The 21123-nt window shown below is 38.4% G+C and overlaps 1 protein-coding gene across 4 annotated transcripts in view; it reads left to right on the plus strand.

The window, feature by feature from the left end:
- Positions 1-831: 831 nt before the first annotated feature.
- The window catches only part of KIDINS220 (kinase D interacting substrate 220), a 75674-nt gene continuing 55382 nt past the window's right edge, over positions 832-21123 (plus strand). For 2 of the 4 annotated variants that reach the window (XM_071441126.1, XM_071441142.1), the window contains exons 1-9: positions 832-1003; positions 8279-8423; positions 12688-12786; positions 14242-14340; positions 15775-15873; positions 16821-16922; positions 17349-17447; positions 18350-18547; positions 20398-20496. In XM_071441126.1, the coding sequence (XP_071297227.1) occupies positions 8316-8423; positions 12688-12786; positions 14242-14340; positions 15775-15873; positions 16821-16922; positions 17349-17447; positions 18350-18547; positions 20398-20496 (903 nt within the window). In that variant the 5' untranslated portion in view covers positions 832-1003; positions 8279-8315. Of the gene's footprint in view, positions 1004-8273; positions 8424-12687; positions 12787-14241; positions 14341-15774; positions 15874-16820; positions 16923-17348; positions 17448-18349; positions 18548-20397; positions 20497-21123 lie in introns of all 4 variants that reach the window. The other 2 variants (XM_071441132.1, XM_071441150.1) reach the window with 2 other exon arrangements.

Consider the following 21123-nt stretch of genomic DNA (forward strand, 5'->3'; position numbering starts at 1 on the left):
TGCACTTGGGAGGTTACTGACACATCTTCTGTGTATAAACCACAGAAACATAAAATACTCTGAGTTGGAAGGAACCCATCGGAATTATCAAGTCCAGCTCCTGGCCATGCACAGTACAACCCCAAGAGTCACACCATGGGCCTGAGAGCATTGCCCAAACGCTTCTTGAACTCTGTTGGCCTTGGTGCTGACAACTTCCCTGGAGAGCCGGTTCCAGTGCCCATCACCCTCTGGGTGAAGAACCTCTTTCTAACATTCAGCCTCAACCTCCCGACTCAGCTTCATGCTGTTCCCTCAGGTCCTGTCACTGATCACTACAGAGAAGAAAGAGATCAGTGCCTGCCCCTCCTCTTTCCCACATGAGGAAGGTGTAACTGCATTGAGGCCTCTCCTCACTTCTTCTCCAGACCAAAGACAAGTGACATCAGCCACTCCTCGCATTTCCTCGGCTCAAGGCCCTTCACAACCTTCGTTGCCCTCCTTTGGACGCTCTCTAACAACTCAATGTCTTTCTTATATTGTGGTGCCCAAAACTGCCCGCAGGGCTCAAGGTGTGGTCCCTTTCCGCGGCGCTGCTTTCCAGCCTCTCGGTCCCTAGTCCGTCCGTATATCAGGCACCAATTGTTCACTACCCTTTCCCCCCTTATTTTCTGTCAGAAAGCACCCGGGGGGTGACTGCTGGTGCCATCCTCTGGGCTGCCCAGCGCTGCGCTCCGGCTCAGCCAGGCCCACTCCGCGCCGGGCCGGCGGTGCCCGAAGCTCCCGGGCAGGGCAGTGCCCGTGCCGGCTGTTGCCGCCGCCCGCGGCGATGGGCGCGGCCTGAGGCGGGCGGAGCCGCCCCCGCGCGTCACGGCCCGGGCGGGCGGAGTGCAGTGGCGGAAGATGGCGGGCGCCGCCGGGCCCAGCTGAGCAGCGCTCGGGACCGCCGCCTCCTTCCGTGTCAGGCTCCTGCTGGGCCCGGGCAGCCGCCGCAGGGGCCGAGACCCCCCCGGCCGTGGGGTGAGTTTTGGCGGAAAGGCGGGGGGTACGGGCCGGCCGCGGAAGGGCAGGGGAAGGGCACGGGCTGTGGGGGAGGCGGCGCTCCCGATGCCAAACAAAGGGCGCGGTGGGGCCACTCCAGCGGGGCCCCGGGGGAGCGCTGGGCTCGGGCGGTTCATGGCTGCCGTGGCTCCAGGGCCCGGTCTCCGTCCCCTCACGCTCCGGTCCCCTCAGTGCAGGGTTGCGGGTCCGGGGCGGCGGCGCGCCCGCTCCGGTCTGCGCTGGGCATCGCGGGGCTCCGGCGGTGCCGTGTGCGGGGCGGCCCGGGCTCGGTGTGCGGGTGTCGGGGGCACCGCCCCGTGGGTGAAGCGTTCCGCAGGTGCCGCGGGCACGGCCGGGGGCCCTGTCACCCCTGTCCTGGGGGTAGAGGAGCCTCTTGGACGGTGTTTCTCTCTTGTTGACTTGTAAAGGTAGATAAGGGTTCGACTCGTCCGGAAAGTTTTTGGCATCTAGTTTATAAGAAAGGTAAAGAATAACAGAACGACTGAGGATGGGAGGGACCTCCCCAGGTCGTAGGGTCCAGTCCTTCTCCTCGGATAGGGACAGCAAGAGTGGATCTCCCGGACTGTGCCCAGAGGGCTTTGGTGTGTCTGCAAGGAAGGAGATTTGGCAACCTCTCTGGGCGACTTGTGCCAGTGCTGGGTCACCCTCTCAGTAACAAGTTCAGACAGAGACTCCTTTAAATGCAGAGAAGGGCAGCGAAGCTGGTGAAAGGTCTGGAGCACAAGTCCTATGAGGAGAAGCTGACGGAGTGCGGGGGGTGTTTAGCCTGGAAGAGAAGGAGGCTCGGGGGTGACCTTATTCCTCTCTACAACTACCCGCAAGGAGTTTGTAGCTAAGTGGGGATCAGCCTCTTCTCCCAGTTAACAAGTGATAGGACAAGAGAATGTAGCCTCAAGCTGTGTGGGAGGACGTTTGGCTTGGACATTAGGAAGAATTTCTTCTCAGAAAGAGTGGTTAGACATTGCGATGGGACTGCCCAGGGAGATGCTGGAGTCACTGACCCTGGAGGTTTTTAAGGAATGACCTCTTAGTGCCCTGGCCTGTGACATAGTGGTGCTCAGCTGCAGGTTAGACTCAATGATTTCTCAGAGGTCTTTTCCAGCTTAATTGAGTCTGTGTTTCAGTTTCTGCCCATTGCCTCAGGTCCTGCCACAGGACATCACTGGAAGAGTAGCAAAATGTCTTAAAGGTAGCAGGGCTTTGCCACTTTGCATATATGCTTAAAAATTGGTTGGAAAAGTGATTTCCCCTCTGTAACTTTTGGTAAAGGATTAGTGATGGAATAATGCAGTAATATGTCTTTTGCTGGAAAAGTGTTCGAATCATTACCTGATTAATTACCTTCCACTCCTCCCCCCATCAAATACTAAAGAAATGGACAGAAAAACAGAGATCTTTTTCTGAGATCAGAACATGTAAGAAAACCCATCTTTTTGTCTACTGGATAGCCATCTATTTTTTGTTCTGCCACAGTGTTTATTTTAAATAAATTGGTTATTAAGAAATTAATATCTGCTTGAAATTCTATGTGACCACAGCTTATGAAATGGTGCCATATTAGTTTAAAGTTCTACATCACACCATTCACTCTTTTTAAGTGGAAACATTCCAAAAGTTAGGTTTTTTTTGTCATATAACTTGTGTCTGTGACTAACATACCCTTGATTTTATGATACAGAGAAACGTGTTGGCCATATGAGAATGTATCAGATGACCTTGCAGACTTCCTTGAGCTCTTGTGTATTTTGTACAGGTTTTGACAATTGATTTGTGTTGGTTGGTATAATTTTAAGAAACCCCTTAATATTGGTAACTTTCTGTTTGCTTTCTTTATCTGATGTATTTAAAACCTGAAATAGTGATTTGTAGGACTGAGCACCTTGTGTTTTGTTTAGGAATTGAATTTTGTCTTACAATTCAGATGTTCTTAACAATATGTTACTGTTCATTGACCATATTTAAATTTTGTCTCAAAGATGGACGGATTTCTCTGATAAATCCTGTTGTCAGCTACTTCACACATTATTTTAACTGATTTTTTTAACCAGAGTGGAATATGGGCATGTCTGATAGTTGCTGTCATCTGACAACCAGCCCTGCATGTTAAGTATAGATTTACATCTTTCCAGTCTTTTATATGTAATCCCCAGCCTCTTTTGTTTTATTAAAACTAACAAAAAATCCATCACAACAATATTTGGAAATGGCCATTGCTTTGAGTGCATAAGGTAGAAAAGAAGGCCTTGTGTATTATCAATTTCTCCTCCTTCTTGCTGTGTGCAGTTTTGATGATGACAATAGAGACCTCCTTTTATGCAATTTTTTTAGTTATATTAGTTTCAGGTTTCAAAAGAAGAATGTCTGTGTGTCTAGCTGTAGTTCACTTTTTGTGTCTTTTGATATTTTAGAGTTACACAATTTTGTTCTTTGTGATAAAGTAACAAAAAATAAGGTAATTTAAAAAAAAATCTTCTCACCTGGATAACAGAAATGTGGTTAAGAGAAGTAGAATAAATGCTCCCAGATAAATAGGGAAAAGCAGAAATACAGCATAAGGTCATTAGTCACACTGGAATTTCAGACACTGGAGAAGAAGTGTGGGTGTAGACTACTTACAGAAACTTAATTTGTTATTTTTCTCTGACTCTGGATACCAGAAATTCATATTTTTAGAGACTCATTTCAGCTGTTCTGAAAATTTCTTCTTTAAACAGAATCCTGGTTGACTCAGTCCCAATAGAAAGAATATTTTTAAATATTTGCCACTTCATGTGATGCCTGACTTTTGATCTCTTGATGTTTAGGAAGTGTATCAATTTAGGAAGGGATTACAATAAATTATTGTTAAGGCTAGGCAATGCTTGTGTTACTAAGATTCTGTGTGCTGTAAGTAAAGGTGATGTTTCAGCAGGTTTTTCATTTCTTTATGCCATCATAAAGCATAAAAATATGTGAGAATATGAAACTGGATTATGTTAGTTTTTTATAATAAATTTAATGTGTACAATTCTTATGTTTCACCTTTTTTAAATTTTAATTTGAAAAGATGGCGTTTCCAGTTCTTAAGGGTGAAGTGCTGTGCAGTTACACATTTGAGTTGTACGTGCTCAGATTTCAGCAGCATAGTAATTATTTCCTTTTATAGTTAGCTGAAAGATCTGCCACAGTGTTGCATGTTGGGAAGGTGGCTTTTGTGTCTGGAAAAGGAAGGAGGAATTAAAAAGTGGCAACAGTTTTTTCATTGTACAATGAAAAGTATGAATTTAACGTTATTACTATCTTGACTTTTTCTTTTTTTTTTGTTTTCAATAGATATTCTCAATAATGCTAGAGTTGTTAACCAGTTTTGGTATTTATTCATAAAAGATCACCGTTTGCACAATAAATAAAAACATGCAGAAGATCTATGTAAAAATTGTGATAGTTGGAAAATTTAGTGAGTAATATTTCTTATATAGTTAGGAACTCATAAGAGGTTCTGAGAATACATAAAATACCTGCAGATTTGAGTTATCAGGACCTCTGCTATCAATACTGGTGCTGTTGAGGGAAACTATTTTTTTTTAAATTGACAAATTTTTGCAGTCTTTCCAAAACAGTGATAATGTATGTCTGCTTCAGCTCAGGAAGCAAGAGCCTTACAAAAACAGGTTAATCCCTGTGCAAACATTGCCTTCACCTGAGCATTTGTGCACTTTATATGATTTCATAGTTCTTGGTGTGTTGTTAGTTTTGTAAAATACCAGGATTTGCTGCCCCAAGGGCATAGTGAGATTTCCAAGCTTGAAAGTTTGGGTTGTGAATGAAGAGCAGGTTTTTGCACTGGAAATTAGCTCACTTAGGTGGGAGAGAAAAATAACAGCACGAATCCTTATGGGAAAAGGGATTGGTTTCCAAATAGAATCCTGGTTTTAACTGAAATTTTTGTTATAGGTTGTGAAAATACTTCTGTGTCAAAGAAAGTAATTGTGTTAATTGAGCAATTAAGGACCATTTATGTATAGGATGATCTTGAATGATCCTGGTTTTGCACTCTATTTATGAAATTTGGCAGGGATTAAGTTCTCGTTCTTTAATTTGGTCAAGGGTAAGCCTTAGAGTTTTGGTTTTTTTTTATTCCAGGGTTGTTTGAAAACTATATGAAAATAAATTTCAGGAGCTTTTTTTATTAGAGGGACCAGAGTAGAATTGCTTCTCTAGCCAGAGACTGTTCCTCAGAGTCTTGCTTCAGTTTTTATGATTACTTAAAATAAATCTGAAGCATTGGAAGAAATCACACTTTAGTGACTGGCACACCTATGAACTTTGAGTACAATGCCTGATTTTCATAACATAGTAACATACATTTTGTTTAATGAAAAGGTGGACTGTGACTGTATTCAGCTGATGTTGACTTGTTGTCATGAGTGTATCATGAACAGACCCAGTCAGGATTATTTCAGGCATGTTCTTTGTTCTTGGTGGGGAAGAAATAAAGCAAAGTTTCCAAAAACCTTAATACCACCATTTTTAAATTTATCTTTGTTTCTGGAGTGGTGAGGAGAGTTTTGTTTGTTTGGTGGTGGTTGTTGCCCCTAAACTGTGCTTTCCTAATGCCCTCCAGTGATGTTAATCTTTAGGATGCTCTAAGAAGCTTGCCTGAAAAAAGGCAAAAGTATAAGGATATAAAGTATAAAATGCATAATTATAGCATCTGATCTTGTGAATCTTGTTTTTATAAAATAGACTGTTATTAATTCTAAGAAGGAGATGTTATGTGACAGTGAAGCATAGGAGACAAGAAATACTAATATTCGTGGACATGTTTCACTGGTACAGATCTTTTATGATTTATAAAATAATACTAACGTGGAGTTTATAAACACATTTCTGGATGTGTTCATTGGCATCAGGTGTTTTGCTGTTAGTCAGAAGTTTAAGATATCTCTAAGGATTCAGCTCTGCATGGAGGCAGAAGCTGCACTGTTGCCAGCTGGGATTTCTGAAGCAGGATGCTTATCTACAGTGCAGCAGGGCTGCCTCTGCCTTTAGGAAATATGCCCATAGGGAACATCAAGGGAAGAATCTTACTTTGAGGAAAAAGCAATGCTGAATACTTTCTTTCTTTTCACACTAGCTAAGAATTAATTGGTTAAGTTTTGATGGCAACTGCAGAGTATAAATCATTTGGTGAGAGATTTTAGTCATGTTTTGATATTCTTAATACAGTTCTCGATTTAGTATGTGGTATGGAAAATAGCATAGGGATTGATGGTACAGATACAGGAGAGAAGCTGGGAGATAGCACAGGAAAAACAAAAAATACCTGTGGTGGCAGTGGAGCTAGAAACAAATCATGTTTCATTTATTTCTGTTGTTGTACGTAAAAAATAATGGGAGGAATACAGGTGCATGTGAATATCTAATGTCATTTTAGGTGCCTGAGAATATCTGAGACACCTGTAAGATTCTGCTGTAGGCTGTAAGGGAGGTGGGTTGTCCTGGACTGGCAGCTGGATGCCAGGCAAGATACCACATACTTTCCTGATATTTTTAGTGTCTGAAATGGCAGTAGGAGTCAATGTGTCCACACTAAATCAGTAAAATTGCTGTTTCTTTTCAAACCTTTCGTATTTTGTGTGGATTAGTGGGTTTTCTGTTTTTAAGTTTGCCACCTCTCAATTGGCTCTTCCTCCTACTGAAAAAATGGAGACAAAAATACAGCACCACTGTTGTGCTGCTCACCCCCTTTGATGGTAATTTAACTGTAGGGTAAACGTGGCAGACCTTTTGTGTTCTTAGTTTATTTATAGCTTTCTTGTGGGACAGACTGGCTGCTTGGGCAGTGCCTAGGAAAACTGCTGCTGGGCTTTAAGTGTCAAATCTAGATTTTATTTTTTTTTAGGTGTGGGTTTTAAACAATGTCTGTAGTTTCTTTTGTCACTAGTCATTCATGTGCACCTGAATTTCATTGGCACATACAGAGAGCTGCTGTCATCTTAACTGAGGTATTAACTGGCCTTATTTTGAACAAGGCATTTCTGTAAGTGGGTCATCTGATGGCTGCAGTGCTGTACGTGAGCTCGGGTAGTATCTAACATACCTTGACAACAGTGTGTATGAATATATATACTTAGATGGTAAAGGAGAAGGGATGGTGTTAGTGACTATGTAAACAATTTAAAGTGGAGCTGGATTGTGTGATTTAAATCTCCAAATCTAAACTAACTTCTCTGTGCTAAGTACAGTGAAGTTCTTGCTGGCTTCCTTTCATTTCTTTTTCCACTTCAGTTGGAAGCACTGAAGAAAAATTCATTGTCTGCTTTGATTTGAGAATAAAAGTAAGAATAATTTTCTGGGAAACCACTAGTCTTTGGCTTCTCCCTGCGAGAGAATAGCCCAAGCTTTAGCTAACAGTAAACTGGAGATTTTCCTCTGCTGTTAAAAGAAAAAGCCAGAGAGCCTGATCATGTCAGCCACTGGTGAGGAGAAGGGTGTGAAGGGATGGTGGAGTCTTGTATTTATCCCCATGACCTCTTCTGCATCCAGTGAAACTTAATTTTGACTCAGCTTCTGTCCCTTTGTATGTGTAAATTTGGCACAGTAGTACTACTGGTGCTGTGAACTTACTGGGCACAGCTTTTTATGAAGTCTGAAATGGCTCTTAGTGGTCTGCCTTAAGAAAGAAAAACCTTTGCTGTCTTGCATATTAGAGCTTAAAAACATAATCACTTAACAGAAGCCATGTTATGTTTGACTCTTGAGTTAACAGCATGCCATCACATGCAGGCATCTCTGCATAAAGTTGGTGATAACTGATTTAGTAAATTTTGTTTCTCAGAGTTCCATATGGCTGCAATTTAGATAGCATCACTGTATTTTGTAATGCTGATTAGTCTCAATGCTCTGCTTATACACATCAAGGATAAGGATTATATATAAAGTATGTAGCATATACAGATATTCCTATAATGTTGTATTTACTTATGTGCATTCCATTCAAAATATTTATTTAGACAACACATAACAGAATAATTTCTGTAATTTTCTAAGAACTAGAGGGAGTTAAGACTTTTCATGGAAACGTAGTGCCTTTTAATGCACATCTCCAAAGTGTCTTGTTGAAGAGAATGGCAGGTGTTTGTACCCAGCCAATAACTTATTAGCATATGCAGTTCATGCTTTCTGATGTCAAATGTCATAGCTGTTACTTATGCTTTGCTGTTTTTTTTTTTCCCTTTCCTGAAATACAGGTAAGCTTTGTTATCTGGAAGCCCTGCAAATAGTGTGTGAAGATGGCGAGTCTGATGAGCCAGAGTCTGTTGACCTACGTAGAAGAAGGAAATGTTCCTGCTCTGAAAGCACTTCTTGAGAAATGCAGGGATGTTGATGAGAGAAATGAGGTAAGATGATTTTTTAAAAGGTCAATTTCACATTGCATCTTATTAGCTATAGAATGAATAATTAGTGAGATCATATTGGTTATTTAATATACAAATTTCAGTCTTGTTTTGAAGTGATTGCTTACTTTGCATAACCTGAACACTGCATGTTCAGTCTCTGACAGCGCCTCAAGCATCTTTCATAGTATTTGCTTTCTAGAGAGTTCTTCTGAGCTGGAAAATGCAGCTCTGTTGTGAATGGAGTTTATACCTGTATTTCTGTGGCTAAGAATTGTTTCTCAGTTCACACCTCCAACTGCATATGCCCTGTTCATGTTGTGGTGAAACCTGGTATGATGATAACCCTTGCCTCATAACATGGTTTTCAGTCAAGAGATACTTTGTTATACAATCCAAATGAGAGCTGTATTGCAACTTACATGAGCATATGCTCATCTAGGTGAAAAAATAGGTATCCAAGAGGTAAGTCTAGAGTTTACCAGGAGTACACAAAAGTTGTGATATGCAGTAGGGAGTTTATAGGACAGTTTTTCAGAATCTTTTATTTTGATAGGTGTTTCAAATCTGCATAAGATGGAAAGAATATTTTTTTGGAAAGAAATCCAATAGCGTATATTACTCAAACCCAAAAAGCATCATGCAAATGTGACAACAATGTACAGAATTTAGCCTTACTGTACTTGTTAGATCTGGTTTCAATTAAGACAGTTTTCTTTCATTGTTGGCACATTTGTTCCATGCTGTGTGTGCACATATGCTGAGGTATTTCAGATGGGGGAATTTTTAAGTTTCAGAGCATACACATGAACCTCACCACCTGGCATTTAGCATATCTGAGAAGGGGAATGTCTGTTTCCTCTGCTGGCAACTCCTTTCAACAACATGGCCGAAATCAGACAGATCGTGTTGATATTATCAAGTGTTACCGCCTTCACCTTCTTTTCTAAATTTTTCTTCACTTATTGGTGGGACTAAATGTAGTCTTGGGTTTCATTAACTGCCTTTTTTGCAGAGATCATTTCCCCAATACCTGTTGTTTTCAGTCTTCTTATCTGTTGCATTGGAGAAGGTCATTTCTGCAGACAGAGGTGTGTGGTTTGCATCAGTTTCAAACCCCTTGCAGGCATGCTCTATATGTATAATGATAGGAGCTTTGTTTAAATGGTAGCTCTTCCTTGGAATTCAGTGGCTTTGAGTGCTGTTCAGTTTCCAGTTTTGGACTTACCAAGACATCTTTTCTTCTTGGGTAAAAAGAAAATACCAAAAGGAGAATGCCTTTGGACTTCTAAAAAGATTGCTGGCAAGCTAAGGTTTGCTAATGCCAGGACCTCCCAGGCTGCAGTGACTTGTGACTTGGTAGGATCACCCACATTGTTACCAACCCTTTGTACCAACCCTTTTTATCTTGACTGTGGTCAGTTGCCAGAAAAGCTGGGATGTCCCAATCAGTTGTGTATGGATAGTTTTATTGCATTAACACCATCAGTTTCAGTTAAGTGGGGCAAGTCTCAGCCTCTCTGCCTTTTCTCTGCACATCCTTCTGCTTGTGTGATTTTTTTCTCTCTCATACCAGACACATGAATTAGCAGCTAATGATAGACATTTGCTTTGTGTGATGCAGTTTGATCCTAACAGCCTCCACTTTCCCTTGATGTGCCTTTCTTTCTGCTCTTGGTACTGAAGGAGCTTCTCCATGTTCAATTCTGAATCTTCTGTTCTCTCACGGACTGTGAGAGCGCTAACCTGTAAGGTGACACTACTAATTGATTTCTCCAAAAAGATGTAGGTGTGCTCCTTTATAATTTGGTTGTTCCAACACTTACACTGAGCTGTGGTGTACAAATAGACCGTACTTGATGTGTGTGTGAGAAATATGGGCTTTTAGTTGTTGTGGAGTATCTAGACTCTTGGACAACTTTTGAGAATTAATCTGGAGGTCACAGATACAATAATTATCTTTTGTTTCTGTGTTGTGAAATCTTTGTGATGGTTGCTAAAACCTTATAACATTAAGAGTCTTCTAACAAAAAGGGAAGGATGTTTTCAGTACCCCTATAGAAAATTTTACATCTGTCTCAGAAAACTAAAGCCAGTCTGCAGCTGTATGACACTTCTTACAGAAGGGAATAATTTTACCATCCACAGCCTCTTCTTATCCAGACATACTTTTATTTGGAATGTATTATGCTTTTGTGTTACCCACTTGTGGAAGACAATCAGAGTGATAACAAAAGTAACTGTTCAGAAGGAGGTGAGAAGAATGGTCAGGCTAAAATAGGGGGTTTTATTTGTTTTGCCAAAGCATTGCTTGGAAGGGATCCCTGGAAATTATCTAGTCCTGTGTCCTGAGGTGGGTTGGTTGGAGCCAGCTGGAATTGCCTGTGTCTGGTGCAGCCTCTCTTCACCAAGGTTCAGTGCAGTTCCCTCTGGACATCCCAGCCAGACACCTGTACTCAGTGCAGTGAGGTTCCTGTCTGCCCAGCCCCTCAGTGCCCTTTGCAGAGGTGCATCAGCCTCAGGTGCATCAGCCACTCCTCCCAACTTTGTCCAGGCTCTGAAGGTGCTGTGGATGCACTCTGTGCCATTGCCCCATCCTTCATGAAAGGGTTAAATAGGATCCCAGTATTGATTCCCTGCACTAGGGACTGGCCTCCAGCTGCACTTTGTACTGCTGATCCCAGTGCTCTGAGCCCAGCACTTGCAGCCAGTTTCAGTCTACCTCACTGTCCATTTGTCTAGTTTGTACTTCATTAGTGCCCCTGGTTGTGGGAGACAGTGTTGAAATCCTTGCTAGGTATGGCATAAACAATGTCTCAGCTCTGCATCCACTGCCCAGTGATGACATCCCAGAAAGAAGAGGGGTCAGTCAGGGTTTCTGAAATCACTTGGCATGTGTATTCCCAACTTAGTAACTTGCATATCGTAAAGAGCAGAAGTTATGACTGTTTTCTCCTCCAAAGAGAGCTGTTTTTTTCTAAAAAGTAGCATTTTGTTTTGTCTTGATTTTTTGAGCATTTTAATTCCTTTTTTTTAATGACCAGACCTAAAACTACTTCTTGTTGATACGAAAGATACTTTAGGATCTAAAAGCAATGGTGTCCTTTTAAATGTATACAATGTACAATTATAACAACATAAACTTACATGAGGGCGTAATTTTTCCTTGTGAAAAATTACTTCCTAAATATAATTACATAAGGAACAGCTGATGGGCCAGCAAGCAATTTTGAAAGAATCCATGCATTTCTGTGATTCTATGTGTGGAAAGAGCAGAAAGAATCATCAAGTATCTTTAGTAATCATATTGTTAATAGTTTCAATTATGGAGATTAGTGATATTACTGTATTGTGGTTCTGCATTGATTTTTATTCTTTCCAGGGAAATTGCTGGTATATAGCTCCTAACATGTAGCTTTTACATTATTAAGAAACTAGTTAATTTGGTTTTCTGTATGGTGCAGAGAAAATATAGAAGCAAGGTCAGGAAAAATTCTCGTATTTTTTTAAACTTGTAATTAATAAATTTACTGTAAAATTCAGAAAGTTTTACTTTTCAGCATACAGAGGAATTGTATCTCAGAAATTTGCTGACACAAATGTAGGCTGATTGAAGGGTGACAGATTCTAACTGACTTTTAAAGTACTTCTGAAGGCAAATAAACCAGATTTTCTGTCTTTCATCTTCCCTGAGATGAGACTGTCTGCTAAGAACCCATGTTGCAGAGGACAGGAGTGATGTCTGTATTTCCTGTGCTGTGAGATAAAACTGGGGTATATAACCTGACTATTTTTTCCAATGCTTTAGCAACTGTTCCTCTGAATCAGTGTGCATGTTTTAATGGCCATTGTGGTTCCAGAGGTAGATATATTTCTTTATTAATTTTTTTACAATGTGAATGAGTTATTCCAAGTTGTAGCGATGTAACATGTACTGATGATGTCTGCAGTGAGGAAATCATTCAAAAAGGTAGATATTTAATAATGCAACTTTTTTCCTTTTAGTGGCCCTTTTTAATGTCTGAAATGTTTGGGGTTTTTTCTGTTTGTTTTTTAAAGCCCTATGGGACAGGATTTAATACCATATTCTCCATTTTTATTGCAAGTATGCAGTGTGGTTTCAACACCACTCCTTCTTACTACTTCTCAGTGGTAATTAAAAATGGAAACAATGTTGCTCTGTAGTTTCTGGGTTTTTATTGTGTGGTTATGTGTGTCATTGTCATAATTTCCCAGTGCATCTATTTTCCTGTCACTTTGATTTCAGAATGGCCAGACTCCACTTATGTTGGCTGCTGAGCAAGGCAATTTAGAAATTGTCCAGGAGCTTCTCAAGAAGGGAGCTAATTGCAACTTGGAAGATGCAGTAAGTATTAGTGTTTTATGTGATGGCATCTAACAGTGGAAGAAGAAGAAATTTCAAGGAGTGGGAGAGGAGTGGGAATTTAGGTTAGTGTTGAGCTCAGGAGGGAATAAAGCAGGTGGAAAATGATGACACATAAGAGAAACTTTATACAAAATTGCTTAGCTCATGTATTTCTCTGAGCCCTCATGAAGAGTAGGGATATTCCTCAGATGTTTAAAACACCTTAATCTCTGCTGAATTTGCTGGTGTGTCTTCTGGGAAATCAGAATGGAGAAATACAGCATCAAAGATGAGGTCCAAGTATTTTGCTCATCTCAGTGTTGTTGAGGTATGTCAGTGGGTTGAATTTTTCTTTAGTTGTTTGGGGTTTTTTAATTTGGTTTTGGTGTTTTTACAGCAAATACCTAGAGAGAATTTAGGTTAAAGGATTATTTCAGAACAGTGGCAGAGAGAGGTTTCACATTTATGAATTGTCTTTGTGCCTCAGCAAGAGGTTGACTCCAGATGAAAGATGCTCAAAAGGGGTGAATGGAACAGAGATATTGTTAGAAAGTTTTGAAGGCTCCAGTGAAGTCCAGTATAGTCCAGTGAAGAGTGATAACCAGGGAAAGGATATCACTTGTTTTTTTTACTTCTGCACTTAGTTTAAGTGTAGTAACATGGATATCCTGGAAAAGTCTTCTGTGGAATCTGTCACCTAAAAAATCCAAACCAACCAAAACCTACCAACCAACCAAGTCTCTATTGTTATTGGACATTTTATTACAGTTGCTGTAAATGCTACAATTTCTATACTTCTAGAAGGGCAGCTATATTTTATAAGTATAGCATATAAAAAATATGCATATAAATAGCATATAAATAAATATAAATATATGCTATATTTTATAAGTATAGCATATAAAAAATCACTCCACACCTGGATGAGCTTTGAGCGGTGGGGGGGAAATAAGCATAATGCAAGGGGGAATGTAGCTTCCTGAAGTGATCAAAAGTGTGAAAAGCTGTGGTCCAGATTACCCTGCATATCAGTCCCTTGAGTGCTGTCACACACTATCTGTGGAGATTTACTGCCACTGTTTTCTGTTGTCTTGGTTAGCATCTCATTCCCTCTCAGTAGTTTTTAATACCTTGACCTCATTTTCTAGTCCTTTGTAGTCCTTTTGCTGCTTCCTCCATATATTTATTAAGATAACCTACAGTGAACTGAGGAGTGGAAAGGGCTAGATATTGGATAGGAGAGCACAAAACTGGAGGGGATATTTGGAGTAATTGCTCTGAATTTCCCTGGGTATAACTGGCATGCTGTGAGTTTATTAGTATTGTTATTTTTTTTAAAGGACAGCTATTTTAAGGGCTTCATATTTCCTGTTGTGGATTAAACATTTGAAAAACAAGGTTACTTGTATTGAAATATTGAATATTACTTTATAACATTTTTTCCTTTTTTTCTAGGATAACTGGACAGCCCTTATTTCAGCAGCTAAAGAAGGACATGCAGCTATTGTAGCAGAGCTACTCAATTATAATGTCAATTTGGAGCATCGGGATTTGGTATGTGTTGGCTTAGTGTAAAAATAAAATAGAAAAACACTTGTGTGAGTTGGAGGTTTTCAATTCCATAAAAATAAGGAAAGATCTTTCATTTTTACGTTATGTACCCAGTGCTGCTGAAAGGAAAAGAATATATAGTTAAATATTGCTTTTTACAGCTATCAAATGATTGCTTTACTGTTAATAATGGTAGTTTACTAGGGCTGCTATTCCCCCCTTAATTTGCTTTGGAAAAAAAGCTAAACTAAAAAACAGTTTGATTTTGAGGTGTGTTTTGTGTTGTGAGAGTTTTTTGCAGGAGGAGGATTGGTTTGTGGTTTTTTTTTTGTTGGAGGTTTTTTTGGGTGGTAGTGGCTTTTTGTTTTTTTTAAGTATTCTGGTAAAATAAACATTATCTTTCCCAGAAGATACCTGTCCGTATTTACTTTTACTCTGGGCAGCCATGATTGCTTGTACAGCAGCCCTTGTTTTCAGTCTCCTAATACTTGCTTTCATTCATCTTGCCAAATTTTTATATGGCAAAGTGGGGACTGCAGTCCAGCCCATCTAAAGAGTTACAAAAGCTGACATGAGTCTAAGGTTAGCTGGCTCTGAAGAGCTATAAACTGTCCCCATTGACAGAATATGGAATTAGGTACCTGCAAGGACTAATTTTGTTCTGCTGAAGTTAAAATGTGGAAAACCACTAGGGATGAGTTCAAGTGCTTCCTTTAATTGAAGTTCCACTCTGTCTGAAAGCTGAGGCATCTTCACAAACCAAGACTTTTTGTTTAACGTTAAGCACATTCACATGGCCAAGTGCTTGATTTCTAGACCTCTGCCAGTCAGAAGGATCTTTCACATCTCCAAAAGTGAATACAAAGGATACAAACATTCCAAAAGTGAATAAAAAAAAATGAATAAAAACTGTGCTTACGGTTATTGGAGGTATACTGTTATTTTAAAATGATATTTGTTTACCTGACCTGTCAAATGCCTTAGGCAGTGAAAACCTTATTGTCTCCTAGCTTACAAACTTAAATGAGCACACCAGTGTAGTTTGAATTGTAGTTTAATTGCTCTTATTACTCCCTGCTACAGAACTCAAAGGTAAACTTTCCATGTTAATTGATTTGGAATCTAGACTTTAAGACATTGATGTGTTTCTTGTTTTTTTTTTTTAATCCAGTGGTTGGATTTGTATGCATTTGAAATCTGAATTCAGTGTTCAGCAACATTAAGAACGTGATGTTTTCCCAAATTTTGCATATAACAGGAAATTAGTACTTCCATACAGGAGCTTAATATTTATTTTGAATAAATAGAATTACAACATTGTGTGGTCAGTCCTTACTATATTTTGAATTTGCAGAATAGTTTTAGTACAAATGCAGAATGAAATAAAAGTTATATTTCTAAGTATTTTTCAGTTTTTACAATTCTTGTGTTTGCTAGGGAGGATGGACTGCCCTGATGTGGGCATCATATAAAGGTCGCACTGAAGTGGCTAAACTGCTGCTTGAGAAAGGAGCAAATCCAAACATCACAGGCATGGTAAGTTTTAGTCTTAAACATCTCCTCCTCCCAAATGTTTGAAGTCCTGAATTGTACACTTATCTTATTATCTTGATCAAACATTTTGCATTTTTTGCAATATGATATTTTTTACTGTACTTTATAAAGAATTTGCTTTAATAATCTGTTTTAATGCCACTGGCTTTTTTAATAATTTTGAATTTTTTTTAAATTGAAGCAAATTAGTGTATAGTTCATATTGAGATTCAAATTATCAGGAAAGGAAATCATAGAAAAGATAAGTAGTGTATCTAATGTTACTTGTATAACAGCTGTCATTTTTCTGCAACTGTAGAAGTTAATGGAGTAACTAATGTGTGCAGTGTAGAAACCATAATTTGCTTTAATTGTTTCGTAATAATTTAGATTATGTGAACATATACCATTCATATTGGAGAATAAAATAACATAAGATTTTGAGATTTAGCTCATTTATAAGCATCTTTTACAAAAGTGCAGGCATTGAACAATTTGTTTATACTGTCAGTTCTCTGCTGTTTGAGGCAGTGAACAATGAAGGAAGAATCCCAGTGGCCAGAACAACCTTTGTGATGGTTGACTTTTCCAGGTTTATATATGCAGTTCTGTGTGCATGGCACAACTCCTCTGCAGTCCTGATTACTCAGGGGTATTACACAGCTGTCTGTTGCTTCCTTTCTACCTTACAACTGTTCCTATTAAGACAAGGATGTGAATTTACAAACCTTGTTTAAAGAGTTATAAATCAAAACTGATTCAAAACAGTGGACATCTTCCTAGATATCATCTAGGTAATGTACTAGATAACAATTATTGGTAATGTAGTTGGATTTATTTCTGTATGTTCATTCTTCTATAGGTTTAACCTCTCTTGAGACTTGTTTTGTTGATGTAAAATAATTAAAATGCATAAGACTATAATTATTTATTTGTTTTTTAATTCTAAGCAATACAGTGTTTATCCAATCATTTGGGCAGCAGGACGTGGCCACTCAGATATAGTCCATCTGTTGCTGCAGCATGGAGCTAAAGTGAACTGCTCTGACAAAGTAAGTTATACCTATATAACATTTAATTTCTGTAATGTTTGATGAATTTCCTGTGAAAGGAAATCTGTGAGTTCTTAATTAGAAAAACACTTGCTGTTGTATTTTACCCATGAGGTTAGAATTAGTGTGCTAGAGTAAGTTGTTATGCTTGAAAGAGGTTTTTGCATAGTACACTCAAGATGGTTTTGATATTTCTATTTTCAGAGCTGTTGGAAACCTTGCTATCCTAGGTTGTATAGAAAAATAATTCTTACAGCTATCTACAAAAGAAAAATTGGAGTGGCTTTTCAAATGCTTGTGTTAATTCATAAGTCCAAATTATATTTTTGTAAAGACTAGAGCAATGAAGTATAGGATAAGTACTAGATTGTATGGGATACTAAATACAGAAAGCAATATGATAAAATGTTGTGAATGTTTTTTCAGTATGGAACCACCCCACTGGTTTGGGCAGCAAGGAAAGGTCATTTGGAGTGTGTGAAATACCTGCTGCAGATGGGAGCTGATGTTGACCAAGAAGGAGCTGTAAGTAGCTGCATTTTAATAAGTACATCTGTGTGTCCTATTTGGGGTTTTTTATAAAACAAATACCAAGAAATACATGCGACAAGATGAAATGTTGGTGTTGAGATGTTTTGTTTTTCAGCTGTTTGCTGACTGCCTGTGAGAGTTACTGAAATTTCTTAATGCCTTTTAATGATGTAACTAGGGAGTTGTATTGACAGTGCACATGCCAGTATGTTAAGTGTAAATTTTAATGACTGTAAATTAATTTAGGTAATTGTTACCTGAAGATTAATGCTATCAGAATTCATTCAGTATCCACGCCTAATACATCAAATATCCTATTCCTCAGTGCCATTTGAAAAGGAAATCAAACACAAATCATCTTTTGAAAATAATAATGTTGACTGCAACTTTTCAGAAATTGAATTTTTTTTCAGAAGTTTCAGCTGCATTATGTTTTAAAATAAAACAGATTACATTTAAATTGCTTGTCAAAACAAAACCAAAGTCCATTAAAAGTTAAGTGGAAGATTAGGAAAACTTTTGGTATTCATATGATTATTTCTGAAGTTCTTTAAGAATCCTATTTGTGAACAGTATTGGTAGACTTGGGTGCTTTGATAATACTATGTTCCCATATGATAAGAAAATTTTTTATCATACATATGACATTCAGGAGATAGAATAAACTGATCTGAACTTTACTTTTTGCATTTGAAGTGTTCTCTACTATTGCTCTTAGTTTATTTCTTTGTTTTTAAAAAGCATGTGTTTTGGTGCACTTTAAAACACAAAACTGAAGTAGCATTTGGATGATTAAGAGAGTGATGTCAGTGAGTGTTCTCTTCTTATTTGAACTGCTGATATAATGATGATTGTTATATCCTCTGTACAGTAAAATCTTCTGGTTTTATTTAAAGAATTCTATGACTGCACTTATTGTAGCAGTGAAAGGTGGCTATACTGACTCAGTAAAAGAAATACTGAAAAGGAACCCAAATGTAAACCTAACAGATAAAGATGGAAATACAGCTTTGATGATTGCATCAAAGGAGGGACATACTGAAATTGTGCAGGATCTTCTTGATGCTGGAACTTACGTGAACATTCCTGACAGAGTGAGTCAATTTTCATCATAATTGTCATTTTATATCTATATAGTTTATGTTTAAATACCAGTGTATGCAGATTTGTAAATATGTGATTTTTCTGGCTTTCTAATTTTTCTGCCATCTAGGGGTATTTTTGTGTATTGCTCTTTTACAAGTACATTAACTGTTAAATGTTGCTATGTGGAGATCAAGGATAAATTACTGAAGCTACTCTTTTTCTTTGAGATGCTTGAATTGAGAACATAGGGCATCTGACATATCTGTAACATAAGACTAATTCTGAACTAATCTGTAGGTTTGGGGTGGGTTGGTGCTGCTAAAACTGTAAATCATGGCTTCTGTAAAAAAGAATGTATTCAGCGTGTACCTTTATCTTTTACAATAAACATTTTTACTAGAAAACTTGCATATATGAGAGGGAGACTTCAGCTCTGGGTTAAGAGATGTAAATGTAATGCTGTGTACCTGACCCATAATTGCATTACTCAGCAGAGATGTGACATGAACAGTGCCCACAGTGGGAATCTGCTTGCTGGCAGTTCAGGAGTTTAGGTGGTTACTTATACAGGTGCTTTGGGCTGTCTGCAGTGCCCTCCTGAGAGGGAGGTATTTCTGAAGTGTCAGAGATAGGTCAAGCACTGCAGCCTTGAGATAGATACCTGAACTTAGATGTCTCTGTCAGGGTCAGTGACTTAGTTCAGAGGGGTAATATGTTTTTGACACTGCATAAGTTGGATTGCTTGGGGTTGCAGAGAATAGAGGAAAGCTTTCTAATGTTAGCTTCATAAATTTAAAATTATTTTGGATGCATTTTCCTCTATTTCAGGTGTCAGTGCGTTTCTTAGATGGCAGTGTACTGAGCTACAGTCATGTTATGACAAATTTGACCTCAGGCACATAGCAAAGCAAACTTAAAATATTTAAGAAAATACATTGCAATCCTCTTAGCACCTCTTTTGCCACAATGTTCTACAACGGTCTGCATTTCTGTGCTTTCAGGAAGGAGAAATTACAGCTTTCAGCACAGCTGACTGCCTTCAAAAATACACCTAACAATGAGTACTCTTAGTTTCAGATGCTGGAGTAGGTTTTGATAAAGAAAATTTCTTGGTTTACAGCCAAGTATGTAATGACTGATTGATGGGGCATTTCCTTCTGCTGAGTTCTCTCAGTTCCACACCTGTGATTTTGCTACACTTTTATTTATTTTTCCTGTTTCATCCTAAAAGGAGTAATAGGCAGTTTCAGAACTGTAAGGTAATTTCTGAAATTCTAGCATGTCCTTAAGTGTGTTAAAATCAGAAGCCTTAAGCACAACTGTAACTTTGTTTTATGTATATACAGCTTCATTTATTTACCACACTACATTTTTTTTTATCTGAGATGAAATTAGCCTCTTGCTTTTTTCTTTATAATAGCATAGTGTATGTAAACAAGATAAATTTATTTAAAATTCTTGAGGAGCTTTTGTCAGCTGTGAAACATCTCAAAGAGATTGACAATATTCTTGTTTGGTTGTAAGAAGGTTATTACTATGAGTACTTGGTCTTCCTGGTTGGCTTTTTTCATATTTATTATTAATTTATGCTATTTTTTTTAGGATAATGGTTTAAGCTAGATGTATTTATGGAGTGTTTGTTTTCCTGAACAATTGAAAAAAAAGTCAAGATTTTTTTCTATTAAATACCCATTTTTTTAGAGATAGTTCTTTTTTCTGTATCTTTTTGAAAATGAGTGGCGATTTCTTAATATGAATAGGCATAGTGCATATTTGGAAGCTATAATTCATTCTGTGTTGCATTTCTTATTGGTAAATAATGTTAATTCATGTTGAATATTCTTTCACATTTTTTTAGAGTGGAGATACAGTGTTGATTGGGGCTGTTAGAGGTGGTCACGTTGAAATTGTGAGAGCCCTGCTCCATAAATATGCTGATATAGATATCAGAGGTCAGGTAAGTACAAGTAACAACAAGTGTAAATACTAGAGTACTTCTTAAATAGCATGTGAATCTTTATACCAAACAATTACCAAACTGTGTTCCTGAAAACAGGGCATTAAGGTTTGCACTGTCTACTCTGTAGGAAATTCAAATTCCATCAAACAGTAAGATACATTATGTTGCTGTGCAGGTTTTAAGCTATAAGATACATGTAATTGTAACAGCTTGTTAAGCACAGTTTTTTCACTCAATTCTATAATGGTTGAAAAGCAAAAAATGTAAACTGAACTTCATCTGCACTACTGAACAGATTTAGAATAATGACATACTTTTAAAGGCACTTAATATAATGATTTAAATCATATTTTAAACAGAGTATCAATGAAATGTGATGCACCAGAGATTATATCTGTTGTCAGAGCAATTCTGTCACTATTCTATCAAGCAATTCTGTGCTTGATTGGCTCTTGTCTCCACCAATTTTCTGTGTTGCTTTCTGTTAAATACTGTTAGTGATTTCCACGTTTTCTACCTACCTCTTCTTTCTTTCTTGTCCTTTGATCAAGGTATTAGTTTTACTCTTCTACTGGAAGCTCTCTCATTCAGCATGGTACTTGTGTTTGTTACATTCAGTTTGCT

Source organism: Agelaius tricolor, unplaced genomic scaffold, assembly GCF_023055355.1.
Source record: "Agelaius tricolor isolate 1412-34295 unplaced genomic scaffold, bAgeTri1.0.p SCAF_1, whole genome shotgun sequence".
Classification (NCBI taxonomy): Eukaryota; Metazoa; Chordata; class Aves; order Passeriformes; family Icteridae; genus Agelaius; species Agelaius tricolor.